Source organism: Terrapene carolina, unplaced genomic scaffold, assembly GCF_002925995.2.
Source record: "Terrapene carolina triunguis isolate 2854851 unplaced genomic scaffold, T_m_triunguis-2.0 Scaffold66, whole genome shotgun sequence".
Lineage (NCBI taxonomy): Eukaryota > Metazoa > Chordata > Testudines > Emydidae > Terrapene > Terrapene triunguis.
The window spans coordinates 3458952-3471747 of NW_020664417.1; the positions used below are offsets into that span (position 1 = coordinate 3458952).

The window sequence follows — 12796 nt, forward strand, 5'->3', positions numbered from 1 at the left end:
AGACATTTTCCAATATCTCCCTGAAGATGGAGACTGAAGACCTCTGAACTGAGAAACCAGCCCAAATGGAATACTTGGAGCTGTCATTAAGAGAAATAAACTATGCTTGCCCTTTCACATATCATGGATATAGTCAACCTGTGTTATAATAACCCAAGATAGTTATAGCAAAGAGCCTTATTTTCACTAGGACAAAAGCAAAGCTTAGCTTAATAATTTTTATCTATCATACCATACATTTAGAAAGCTGCCTATAGCTGGAACACAATTTTCCCCTGAGCTGAGTGAATCAGCAGTGAACAGTGAATTTGTCTGTGAGCACGAAAGGTACTAAGAGAAAGTCACACCAGTATTTTTAAGAGGAACAATAAAGGAAACCAGAAATATTGTATACACTAGTATACTGGTTTCTTGAAGAGAGCTTTAAGTAAGGGCGAAGCTTGGGGGATGAAAGTGGTGTGACAAACTGCCTGGATAATATTTTTACAAAAGTAATACAAAAAGTATACCATCAGTAATCTGATACTGATAACAGACTCACCCCAACTGTAACAGAAGTTGGTAAGAACAAGGAATGCAAGGTTAGTCCAATATACCAATCAAACTTGTACACCATTCAAAACACCATGTTTAATAACATTTGAAGAATGATTTTAACATTGATTATGAAAAGGCTACAATAATAGTATGGGTAATCAAGATAGATTCTAAAATAAAGTCCATATGCTGTACAAGAATGAGACAAATTAAATTAAATTTGAAAACCATTTCCTCCGCTTTCTGAAAAAGCCACTTTTACAAATAAAATTCTAAAATTTTGAAAGGGAAAAACATCACAAAGGAAGATTAATTTTAGTAGGGGAATGCTTAAAAAAAGAAATAGCTTAATTTTAGTAGGAAATAGGAACTTGAAGAAGTGGTACAACAAACCAACAGATGTACAGTATGAACTATTACCACTAAAAATTTTGTATCTGAGTAAGCCAAAATTAAACAGGCCTAAATAAACGAAGCCATATTTGCCCCAGTGTAACTTCATTAAGTGTGCCAGGGACAAATTTGAACCATTGTTCTGCATCTTGATCAGAGATATCATCAAAACTCACATTTAATAATGTTTATTTACACACTTCCCAGATAGCCTTGTACAAAACAAAAAGTAATAAAATACCTGTGGGTACCTGATAGTATAAACCATTATCAAGTGAGTAGTCCTTACTCCCATGTAGTCAATGGAAATGAGTATGTCGATAAAAGCTTCAAATTTGAATAAATTTTTGTAGGATCAGGCCTAGGTTGTACACTTTCATATCAGAACATATTGCATCACAGAATTCATTCATCCACCAAATCAGTACGAACTGTGGAACAGAAGTAATACGGCCTACACTGAGCACCTTCTAAAAAGTGCTGAGCAGCCTTCAGGAGATGTTCAGCATCTTGCAGGATTAGATCCATAGCTTGTAGCCATAACGGATATAAGGTTTAAACTGTTGTTATACAATTAACTTTTATAAAAAGAATAACAATGCTATGCAACTTTAACACACAGGTGGTCCAGTCTTGCAGCCCATACTGACATGGGCCCAGAATACTGACTAGCAATGCTTCCATAGCTGTGTAGATTACAAATAATTATAAATTAACTGAAATATATATTTTATTTTAAAGTGTTGCTTTCTAGGAAATGTGGTCTCTCCATAAACCATACACAGAAATCCATTAATGATGATGTGAGCTATACAAAATAGACAAATATCACCTGTATTTTACAGAATATGTATGATACTGTGGCACTAAATTTATAAAATACTTGGGATAAAACCACCTAAACTAATCTTTTCTTTCTTTTTTTATTTACTCATGTGAGTACTCCTATTGAAGTCAGTGGGATTACTCTATGAGTAAGGAATTGCACAAATTAATCCATGAAGGGAGAGAGGAATATTTTGTATAATTGATTTTAATATTGAAAAAAGATACTTGCTCAATAAGATCCCAATCCAAAGCCCATTGAAATCAATGGAAAGAGTTACAATGATTGGGTTTTGAATCACACACTCAATGTTTATTCTCAGTTTTGATTCTTAACCTTGCAACAAACGATGGAGCTCAATTCTGTTTCTGCTCATTTGTATTCATATTTGAAAATGTAACAGAAAAGCTCTGATGCCTTTAGCAAAATAAAGTTAATTATACAATACAATTATACAATTATACAATAGCAATATGAATTCAGACTAAAACATGATGTGCCTATTCCATGAGTTACCAAATTAATTCAAGGTGTGTGTGTATATATATATATATATATAAACTGATGAAACAAACTAAAAAGTGCAGAACTAAATTAGATTTTAAAAGTACAGGTTAAAAACTCTCTCAGAGAAATCCCATTTACCAGACAGAACAAGTACAACATTAAGCAATCAAAACATAAAAAGTAAACTGCAATCACCTCTGTTCAATGTAATTATTACTGTAGCACAAACTATGCAATTTAAAAAAAAATAACAAAACATGGAATCAAATTCAGGGTTCTCTATCAAGCCATATTCCAAAATAACTCCACAATATAGACAATTATACCTTTTACTAAATACACTGTAATTTTCACTCCATGCATCTGAAGAAGTGGGTTTTTTACCCACGAAAGCTTATGCCCAAATAAATCTATTAGTCTTTAAGGTGCCACCGGCCTCATCGTTGTTTTTACTAAATACACTGATTGCTTCAAACTCTTAAAGGTTTATGAAGCATAATTTGAGAGTATACAAAGAAAACCAGATAGGCCATCAAATAATTGAAAACTTGCCTTTTCTTTGTATAGACTCCTACTTATAAAATAAGTTCAAAACAAAGCTGTTACACTTAAGTCAGACTGGCAGACAGTTCTGAAAATAATGTCACCTCTCAATTGCTATAAAAAAAACAACAACAGGATAGTTGCCAAACAAGCATTTGAAGCTGACAGTTTTCTGTAGAAATCTTATAAAAATGTATGGGTATTTCAGTTAGTCACAGGTACCTGATTAATTTGTATTTTGTGAACCACTGCCTTTTTCAGACCTTTACAAAAATACAACTGTTTCTGAGTGTTAAAAAAAAAGACTAGCCAACCTACTCCATGGGGGAAACAAATCGACATAATGGTTACTATTAATTAGCATTTGTATTTGTTCAGTGCTACTTCCAGTTTCCAAAGGAAGTGTGGCAAGCTGACCTGATAAAATGCTACTTCTCAAAGCTGGTTAAAATACTACCACCCTATTTTTCATGGATAAACAAACTATCCTTCACTCATATACCATACACCAGTATTCTGTAAAAATATAAAGGTTAACCACACATGCCAATTATCCCCATCCAGCTCTTACTTTTCTTAAAGCTATTTAACTTATTTTTAGGGTGTTTTTTTTTAAGATAGCAAATTTTTATTGCTGTTTTCCAGAGAGATGAATCTGACAGCCTGTCTGCTATGAAAGCAGCAGGAGGGGAGGAGAAGGGATCTCGCACAGATGGTAACAGGGAAGCAGGTGACTGACCCCTGAAGCCTTCTCGCTCGCTGCAAGTCAATAATTAATGGGGATCTCTCTTCTTACCGCCCCATCCCATGCAGAGAGGGGCAGCAGCAAAACTCATTCAGAACCCATCCATTCCTCTTAAGTGACTTGGGAGGTAAGTAAATCAGCAGCGATAGCAGATGGTGCAAGCAGCTCAGGAACAAGAGTGAATCCGCAAAGATGGTGCGTGCACTCAAAGGACCGAATTACACAATTTACTAACCAGCCCTGCACTCCGATATGCCGTGGGAGCTGCAGACCGCCTGCACTCTGCATCCCCACGGCTTGGTTTATAGGAAAATATTCAAACTGGAAACCCGACTCCACTTCTAAAAATAGTTGCATTTACTCCCTTTCAACCGCAATCCCACCGCTGAGGTGTCAGTGACAATGATGAGCAGATATACCTCGTCTTATCTCCAAACGGCAACATGACAAGCCAGAGGGGCGTCAGCTCAGACGAGGGCCTCTGATCTCTACACTAAATCTTTGCAATAAATAAATAAATTAACTCCAAGCCACCCTCCAATAATAGTTCATAGGAAAACTTCTTAGCACTGGCGCTGTCCCCGGGCTGCTTCTTGCGGTGTGCAGCGCAGCGCTGCCCCCTGGCGGGGAATATCCCTGCCGAGAGCTCCCTGCAGCGTCAAAGCCTCACTGGGAACTTCTCTCCCTCGCCTGCACCCGGCTGTGCTCCTCCAAGAGACACCCCTAATCAATCCCCTCCCCGGACGCTTCCCCACGCTGCGCTCGTCCACGTGGAGACACCACCTCCCCGACACCATCCAGCATCACCCGCCCCCCTGAATCCCCACCGCCTTCCTTAACTGCTGCAGCTCCCCTCAGTCCCCACCGCTCCCTATGCTCATCCTGCAGAACCCCTCCGGCCGCAGATCCCCTCACCCCCACGTGTCCAGACTTTGGTCCCCCCCAAATGCTGCGCCATGCCCCCCCCTTCCTCCAGCTACACAGCGCCACTCCCTTTAGCCCCTACTTCCCTCCCCAACTGCAGAAGCACCCCCAGGTCCCGACTCCTTGCTCCCCTCTCCCAGCCAGACTCCCCTAACTGGAGAGACACCCCCAGCCCCGCCCCGCCCTCGCTCGCTCCCCAAACGCAGCGCAAAGACAGCTCACGACCAGCCGTTCCAGGCGCCTCAACCCACTTGGCACTTACACCTCTCCCGCCTCGCCTTGCTGTCCGCGGCAGACACGCGGCCGCCGCCCGCGGCTGAGATGTCAAAACCGGCCCGCTGTGCGGAGCCCGGAGCGCAGCGCCTTGTGTGGCCATTAACAAGTGACACAACCCCCCAAAAGCGGGGTTAGACGTTAGCAGGGGCCCCGGCCTATTTCTGCGGGGGAGGAGGAGGATGTCCCCATGGCTACTCGTGCGAAGTGAACGATGTAGGTTTACAGAGCGAGCCCTAGTCCCTGGTCAGGCCTAGGGGTTCCAGAACCGTCAATCTCCCCTTGCACTGCATGACAAGTCCCCACTGCTCCGTGGCTCAGAGCCTCGCAGCGCCCGGGGCGCTGGGGCAGCGCGTAGCGTGGGGCGCTGAGAGCCACCGAAGCAAACTGCAAACCCTGCACAGACTGAAAAGCACTTCGGGTGCAGCAGCCCCAGCACCCCCTGCAACTATGCGCAGCGCGGCTCTGCTGGGGGCCAGGCCGGGCAGGCAGAGCCCGCTGCGGAGCAAAACCCCGGGAAGCGTTTGCCTGTGAACTTGGGTGGCAGCGGAACAGAGCGGCTGTGTGTTGGTTTCAGTTTTGGCAGCTGTCGGGAGGGGAGCAGTGGAGGGGAAGGTGCTTGTAAAAGAGGCAGCGCCGGGGAAATCCGAGGGCTCGGATGCGGGGAAGGGGGCTCTGCCGCCTCGCCTCGCCCCCCGCTGCTCTTACCTTGTAGCTTTCCTAACAAAGTAAGAGCGGGTAAAGTCCCAGTGATCATCCAGCCAGGCTTCTGCCGCTTCCTGCTGCGGCGGGGGCAGGCAGCTGGGCTCCATGGTCCGAGCCGCTTGCTGCCGTCCCCGCTCCCTGGCCCGCCGCCTCTGGACTGCCACCGCCGCCGCGCTCGGCTTGTTGTTGTTGATTTCACCCCCTCCCCTACGGCCTCTTGTCTAATCAGAGACAGGAGAGCTCAGGAGACCCTCCTCCTCCTCCGCGCAGAGCTTGGACCCTGGCGCTCAGCCAGCGCCCCACCCGGCCCCACCCCCCCAGCGCTCTGCCTCTCTCCTGCTCCCAGGTGTTTGCCCGGGGCAGGCGGCGGGCAGCCAGCCAGCTCCGCCGCGACTCCAGCCCCGGCCCTGTCCCGCAGCGCCAGCACCCCCAGCAGCTGCTGGCCGCAAAATATCTCGCTGCGGCTGCTCCTCTACCTCCTCGTGCAGGGGATTACCCTGCTTCAAACGGGGGCAAAGGCGCGAGGGACCTGGCTTTACAGCAGCACTCTGCTAGGGGTGGGGGAAGCGCCCAGGAGCGAGCCTACTGTCCGTGGGGCACAACGTCTCCCCAGTTGCAGCCCAGGGCAGTGCCAGGAGAGCCCTTGATTAAGTGACTGAAGGAAAAAATGAGACATTTGTTTGTGTGCCACACGCTGGAGCTGCTCCTTGTTTGGAAGGTGAAGCCTGGTGGAGCAGATACCCCAGGAGGAGGCCCTAGAAAGAGAGAAAAGTAAGTTGAAAAAACAGAACTATGAATCCCGAGTGTGCCTTCAGGGCCTTGGGTTTTCCACAGTATTATTTTTTAAAGAGTCTATGTTTCATCCCTTGTATAAAAGGTGGCAGATTGAAATCCCTTTCCAGAATGTCTCACTGGAACATAGCTCTAGCCATAGGGCACTAAAGCCCCCATTTTCCATCTTGCCTTCCTAAGGTTAGGTTCTTCAATCCATATGTGGATACCAAAACAGCAGTAGCCTGGTTTTCAAAGGTGCAGAGCATTCACGGCTCCTATTTTCTCTAACTTTAGGGGCACAGGTTTGAAAATTGTGGGCTAAATGCTTGACCCCTAGTATGACCCAAGCACAAGAATCACACAGCCCTCAAATCCCAGATTCCCTATCTAGAGAGCCCTCATAATATTGAAGGTTAGACCTGTGATGTTGTGCAGTCTATATGGTTTTATAAAAACATTAATAAGTGGATATAATGTAACTGGGATAGTTTTAGAAAAATATGGTAATAAGTGAATATAACGTAACTGGGATATGCTTCATGCAAAAGGTCTCTTGTAAGGTATCATTACAAAGCTCATAATCTACTGAGTGTGATCATCCTATTTGTATAAATGTACCACTCTTGTATCTAAAACTAGAAATATAAAATATAACTCTGAGGGCCTATTGTAATTATGTAAAGTGTGGGCCATTAATGATGGTTTGGAATCTTGATGACTTCCATTAACAAGGACCATTATCCGCAGATGGCTGTGTTTACCTGTGAGTCTTTCTGTATATGTGTGTGCTGGCAAGTGGGCAATGAAGTCTTGCAGTGACATGTGATCATGTCACCTGAACTGGAATCCATCTTTAACCTGGTGCTTTTCCAGTGGGGGGGGGGGGTTGGAAACCCAGAGGGACAAAGGGTTCCCGCCTTATGCAAAAGATATATAAAGGGGTGGAAGAGAACAGAGGGAGAGAGGAGCCATCATGAAGAATCCCCTAGCTACCACCTGAGCTGGAACAAGAGCTGTACCAGGGGAAAGAATTGTGTCCAGGCCTGGAAGGTGTCCAGTCTGAGAAAAAACTTACTGAAGCATCTCTGAGGGTGAGATTATCTGTATTCAGTTTGATTAGACATAGATTTGCGCATTTTATTTTATTTTGCTTGGTAATTTACTTTGTTCTGTCTGTTTCTACTTAGAATCACTTAAATCCTACTTTCTGTATTTAATAAAATCACTTTCTACTTAGTAATTAACTCGGAGTATGTATTAATACCTGGGGGATCAAACAGCTGTGCATATCTCTCTATCAGTGTTATAGAGAGCGAACAATTTATGAGTTTACGCTGTATAAGTTTTATACAGGGTAAAACGGATTTATTTGGGTTTAGACCCCACTGGGAATTGAGCATCTGAGTGCTAGAGACAAGCACACTTCTGTGAGCTGTTTTCAGGTAAACTTGCAGCTCTGGGACAAGTGATTCAGACCCTGGGTCTGTGTTGGAGCAGACGGGAGTGTCTGGCTCAGCAAGACAGGGTGCTGGAGTCCTGAGCGCGCAGGGAAAACAGAAGCAGGGGTAGTCTTTGCACATTGGGTGGCAGCTCCCCAGGGGGTTTCTGTGATCCAACCCGTCACAAGACCTTTGAACAAGGATAAGTAAATGTGAAATTTAGGGGCTTTAAATTTGTGACAAAGACTCAGGAATGAGAAGCTTCAAATATTGTAGCACAGGAGACTGGAGATTAAGCGCAATTATTAACATGCGTAGTTGTCTGTCCTCAGTTTCAATTTCTGATGGCAACATCTCACATATAACAGCAAGTTTCTATGGAAAGGGGAAAACAGGAGTTTAAAATGAGTGGCCTACTTTGTAATCAAGTAGGATAGAGATATATTCATATAGGGTGTAAATCATCTCATTGCAGAAGGCGAATACAATATTTTCAGCCGCACATAAACTTGTGATGAAGGCTGGAAGACTGCAAATAGAGCAGGTACCCATGAATGCCTCTGTAGTTCTTGTGTGCTCTTTAGGGGGACTCCACTGCAGTTCCAAACAGGTTGATGCAGAATTTGGGAGTGTGGGCTGAGGTAGTGGTGACTGGCCCTGCTCATAAAATAGCTTTGCAACTATGCAGCCTGAGGGAACAGATTCTCTATCATTCTCAGGTAATGTATGCAGAAAATCCAAATGCGTGGGCTTTGTGAAGGATTCATGGATTTCAACTGTAATTATAATAAAGCGGTGCACACAGAAAGGGAAACAACAAGAACTTCCCTAATTTGTTTTATAATTGTCTCAGAAGGCATGTCAACAGCTGCAGAAAAAGGAAACCAGGAAAGTCAGGAATAAGCCAGTCTGTCTAAATTGGAAGATTCAAGAGGCTATTCGACCTAAACAGAACTTCAAAATTTGGAAATCTGACTCTAGTGAAGCCAATAAATAGGAGCATAGATTACAGCAGGCAATAAGTAGGAGGGAAATTAGAAGGGCCAGAATGGACTGAGCAAATTAATGGTGTAAAATGAACAACAAGTGATTCTTTAAGTACATCAGAAGTAGGAAGCCTGGGACAGAAACAGCAGGTCTGCCGTATTATCAGGGTTAAAGGACGCAATTAAGGAAAATAAAGACATTGCTGAAAAGCTAAAAGATAACTTTGCACCAGTCTTCACTACCAAGGATGCAAGGAGAAACTTACCCAACACTTGCTCTCTTCTGATAATAAAGATGAAGTACTCTCAGAGATTCAGGTGTTGGAGGAAGAGGCGCTGAAACAAATGACTAATTTAAAAGCAATAAGTTACCAGGCCCATGTGTCATATTCCCAAGAGTTCTGAAGGTGCTAAGGTATGAAGTTGCTGAGTGTTGCTAACAAAAATATGTAATCTTATTAAAAACAGACAATAGTCCAGAGGATTGGAAGGAATCAAATAAGAGGGGACATTACAAAAAGAATAAAATAATGGACAGTATGGAAAACATAGGTCAGGAACTTCTGTGCTGCCTGTCTCATAACACAAGAACAATTAAAAGGTAGCAAATTCAAAACTGATAAAAGGAAATACTTTTTCACACAACTCACAGTTAGACTGTGGAATTCATTGCCAAAGGAAATAATTGAGGCCAAAAACATAATGTGATTCAAAAAGGGATTAGACAGTTATATGGATAACAAGTATATCCAGAGTTGTCATAGTAAACACTAACACATTTCAAAAGGAATCTAATGCTTCAAAGTTTAAGCCAATCTCTAACTATTAGACCAGGAGGAGACCTAATGTGGGGGCAGATTGTCTCACATCTGTCTGCTGTGAGGTTCTTATACTTGCTTGAGAAGCATCTGGCACTGGCTACTGCCAGAGACAGGATACTGGACTAGTTTGACGTTGGGTCTGGTCCTGTGTGGAAATTCCTATGTTCCTATGATGTCTGCACATATGTTTCCAGTCTGTCATATGATAAGAAATATGAGCATTCACTTATATTTAAGTTGTTTAAATATTTTTGGATTATTTCACAAAGCAAACTGAAAAATACATGAAAATACTGATATTCTTTTATCTTCTCTATATTTTTTCCTTCAGTTTTCTTCCCACTGTACAAATAATGATTTTTTAAAATTCTTTTTCACAAATTTGGCTGATTTTAAAATCTAGGGGAAATTTCCCTCTGAAGGATACTACAGTCTCAGGTCTTCACAGTGACCTTTTTTTTTTTTTTTTTTTTCTGGATGAGCCGAATCCAGGGTGATATTTCAGAACGTATATGATAACATGATTGTGGTGTGTTTGTATTAGCTGGTTTGCTTTATTTGGATGGACTATCAAGTTAGTACTACAAAGGAAATATAGTGCCATTGTAAATAATCATAGACAACACACAAACACTTATGGAGACTGTCACAGGTCTCCTGTGGATGTTTCACTCTCTAATATGAAATGTTCCTTACAATCTGCCTCTAAATCAAAAGGCCTCTCAGTGTGTTGTGTATCTCAGTTGCAACACATGCTAGCCCACATCTCAGATTATTATTAGTAAAAGTATCACTGATAGTAATAACATTTATATTATAGTAGCTCCCCACAAAGGTCCCAGTTGAGAATGAGTCCCCATTGTTCTGGGCACTGTGGAAATGTAGAGCTAAAGCATGGCCCAGTTTGCACAGACACACAGGAGCAATGGGGTATAAACTGGAATGATCGGACTACCTGCACCAGGTAGGAGAGCATACATTGCATTTTCCCACACACAAAGAAAGGGGAAATCCCGGAGGCAGATTCTGGTTCCGGCTTGTCACAATGCCATGATTTAGCCCATAGATAAGAGACAATGTAGCTAGTACAGGAGATTATCTTCCTGCATTCACAGTGGTAAGACATTAGTGGCTGAGAAGCATGCTATCCAAACAGAGATTAGAATACCCTTTTCCACAACAAGTATAAATGGAACTGCTAGCGGGTAGGGAAGGAGATTGTCACTGTATATTTTCATGAATATACTATTTATACTATCCTGAACATGCTATTTTCATTTTTAAGATGACAAGTGGATATAAAAGCCAAACACAACAAAGATGTGAAGGCTAAAAGTGGAAAAAGCCTTCCAAAACTCTGGCTTGCAAAGCATACAGGAAAGAACTCTGCATCTCCGCTCACACCGAGGCTTTTCAGTTTGTTCCCAGAGCTCAGATGACAGCACTAATAGCTGTGAGCTTGGAAAGGATTCTGAGTAATGATCTATGAATAAGTAAAGCCTATTCAAGTTCAAAAGCTACTTGTGGCAAAGCAGGGCATTTGTGTGTTCAGTGTCACAGTTTCAGGGTAACTGCACCTATATTCCCCCTTCATGGTCTACTCCAGGAGTACCCCAGTCAGGTACTCCTGGAGTAAACCATGTCCCACTCCCTTCTGACCAGGGGTTTAAAGACTGCACAGCTCCCTGCCTTATACTGACCACCAAACCAGCCTGCCTAATGGCCAGTGCCTGTGCATTGCCTTCTCTCCAAGGGGTGTGAAGTGTGTATTGCCAGCAGTTACACGTTACCATGCAGTTCTCTCTAAGCAAGCACATTTATGCTTAAGGTAAAAGTATTACAGAGAAAACACAATAAAAATAAACAGATTTAAACACACACTAACATACCAGGAGTCACCCACCTATCAGTCTTTTGCAGTCCTAGTAGGCCAAAGTCTTTCTGACCCTTCCACAATGGTTGAGAGGGTCTCCCCTTGGACAGAAGGGCCTGTCTGTTTGCTGGATCAGGAAGAAGGTCATGAGTCAGTTCAAGCTTATCTTTTTATACCAAAAGCCCTTTCTTTGTTTCTTAGTCTCTAGGAAATTCATCCTGAACCAGTCTATGCAAACCACCCAAGGGTGTGAAACATCTCTGGAGTTGTTTACAATCTTTGAGGTAATCACCCTCTACTGTTTTAGCTCCTAGAGGAGCTGTGGTAACCCTACTCCATGGAGTAGAACACAATCATACATAAACTATTCATAAATATAATATTATGATCCACAAAGGTATTACGTGCGGGTTGCAATATCTGTCACATTCAGTATAAGAGCCAGCATGTACAAAAGTGCTAATGCTTGATTTCTGGAGACATAGTAGGGTTTGGGAGTGCTTTGAGATGTACTGAATTCTTGCTTGGTATGCTTTGCAAATAACACAAAGCAAGGAGACAATTAGAAGTTAAGAATATGATTTTGCCTAGTCTGACATATATAAATCAGAGAGTGTGATAACTCATCTTTGTCAGTAACAACAAATAGAAAAGTATTTAGTTTAGAGACTGATCTATTCATGTGCTATGTTATGCATAAAGAGAGTCTATGTTTATTCATTCTCATTTGAAATAAGTCATTCCTACATGTTTCCCCATAAAAGGGAATAAACATTTTCTTCTGCGTATTTTAGTCTTTCGCTTTAGCTACAGAAATGGCAAGTCATCCAGTGACCTCACTTTCTGAAAATCTGCTTCTCAAAAACTGTGATTGCCACCTGAAATGTAGCACAGGCAGCTATAGGTGTTTAAAGGGTACACTGTCAGCAAACTTAGTTCTCCGTGTGTAGTGCCTGCAGGATTCTTTTCCCATTGTGGAAAATTGCCATCTAAAATCCTTGTACTGAGGTGATCTGTACACTTGTCAACGTCACTGCCAAAATGAAATTCTGCTTCCATCTACAGTACAGCATGCAGTCATTTATCAACATTTAAACAGTGTTATTTTCTGATTTTGGCACATAAAGACCTGCTGCTAAAACACTCTGCTGCCCCTCTTCACCATTCTCCATTACTGATATTGCTCTTCACACAGAGCCATATCCTCAACCCTAGCTAAGCCCACTTTGCATTGCTCCACTGGTGCATTACAGACATAAAACTGCTTTAATCATGCAGAGCAGGGAGTGCTGCCTCAGCTGTATAAAGCCAACGTAGCCCACTTTATGTCACTCATGATCTCCCTATCCACATCAAGGGTGTTCCAGAGCAAGGAGGGACATGTGAGGGGCACAAGGGGAGAGAGCTGGAACACAATGCATTCTGACAGTCATGGGTGTTGGAATCCTAA

At 42.8% G+C, this 12796-nt stretch overlaps 1 protein-coding gene across 3 annotated transcripts in view; it reads right to left on the reverse strand.

Annotated features, from left to right (window-relative positions):
• Positions 1-5703, reverse strand: part of PDE5A (phosphodiesterase 5A) — a 100178-nt gene extending 94475 nt beyond the window's left edge. For 2 of the 3 annotated variants that reach the window (XM_026647799.2, XM_026647798.2), the window contains exon 1: positions 5457-5703. In XM_026647799.2, coding sequence (XP_026503584.1) covers positions 5457-5560 — 104 coding nt within the window. In that variant the 5' untranslated portion in view covers positions 5561-5703. Of the gene's footprint in view, positions 1-3970; positions 4191-5456 lie in introns of those variants that run through there. The other variant, XM_026647801.2, reaches the window with a different exon arrangement.
• Between the last annotated feature and the right edge of the window lie 7093 nt (positions 5704-12796).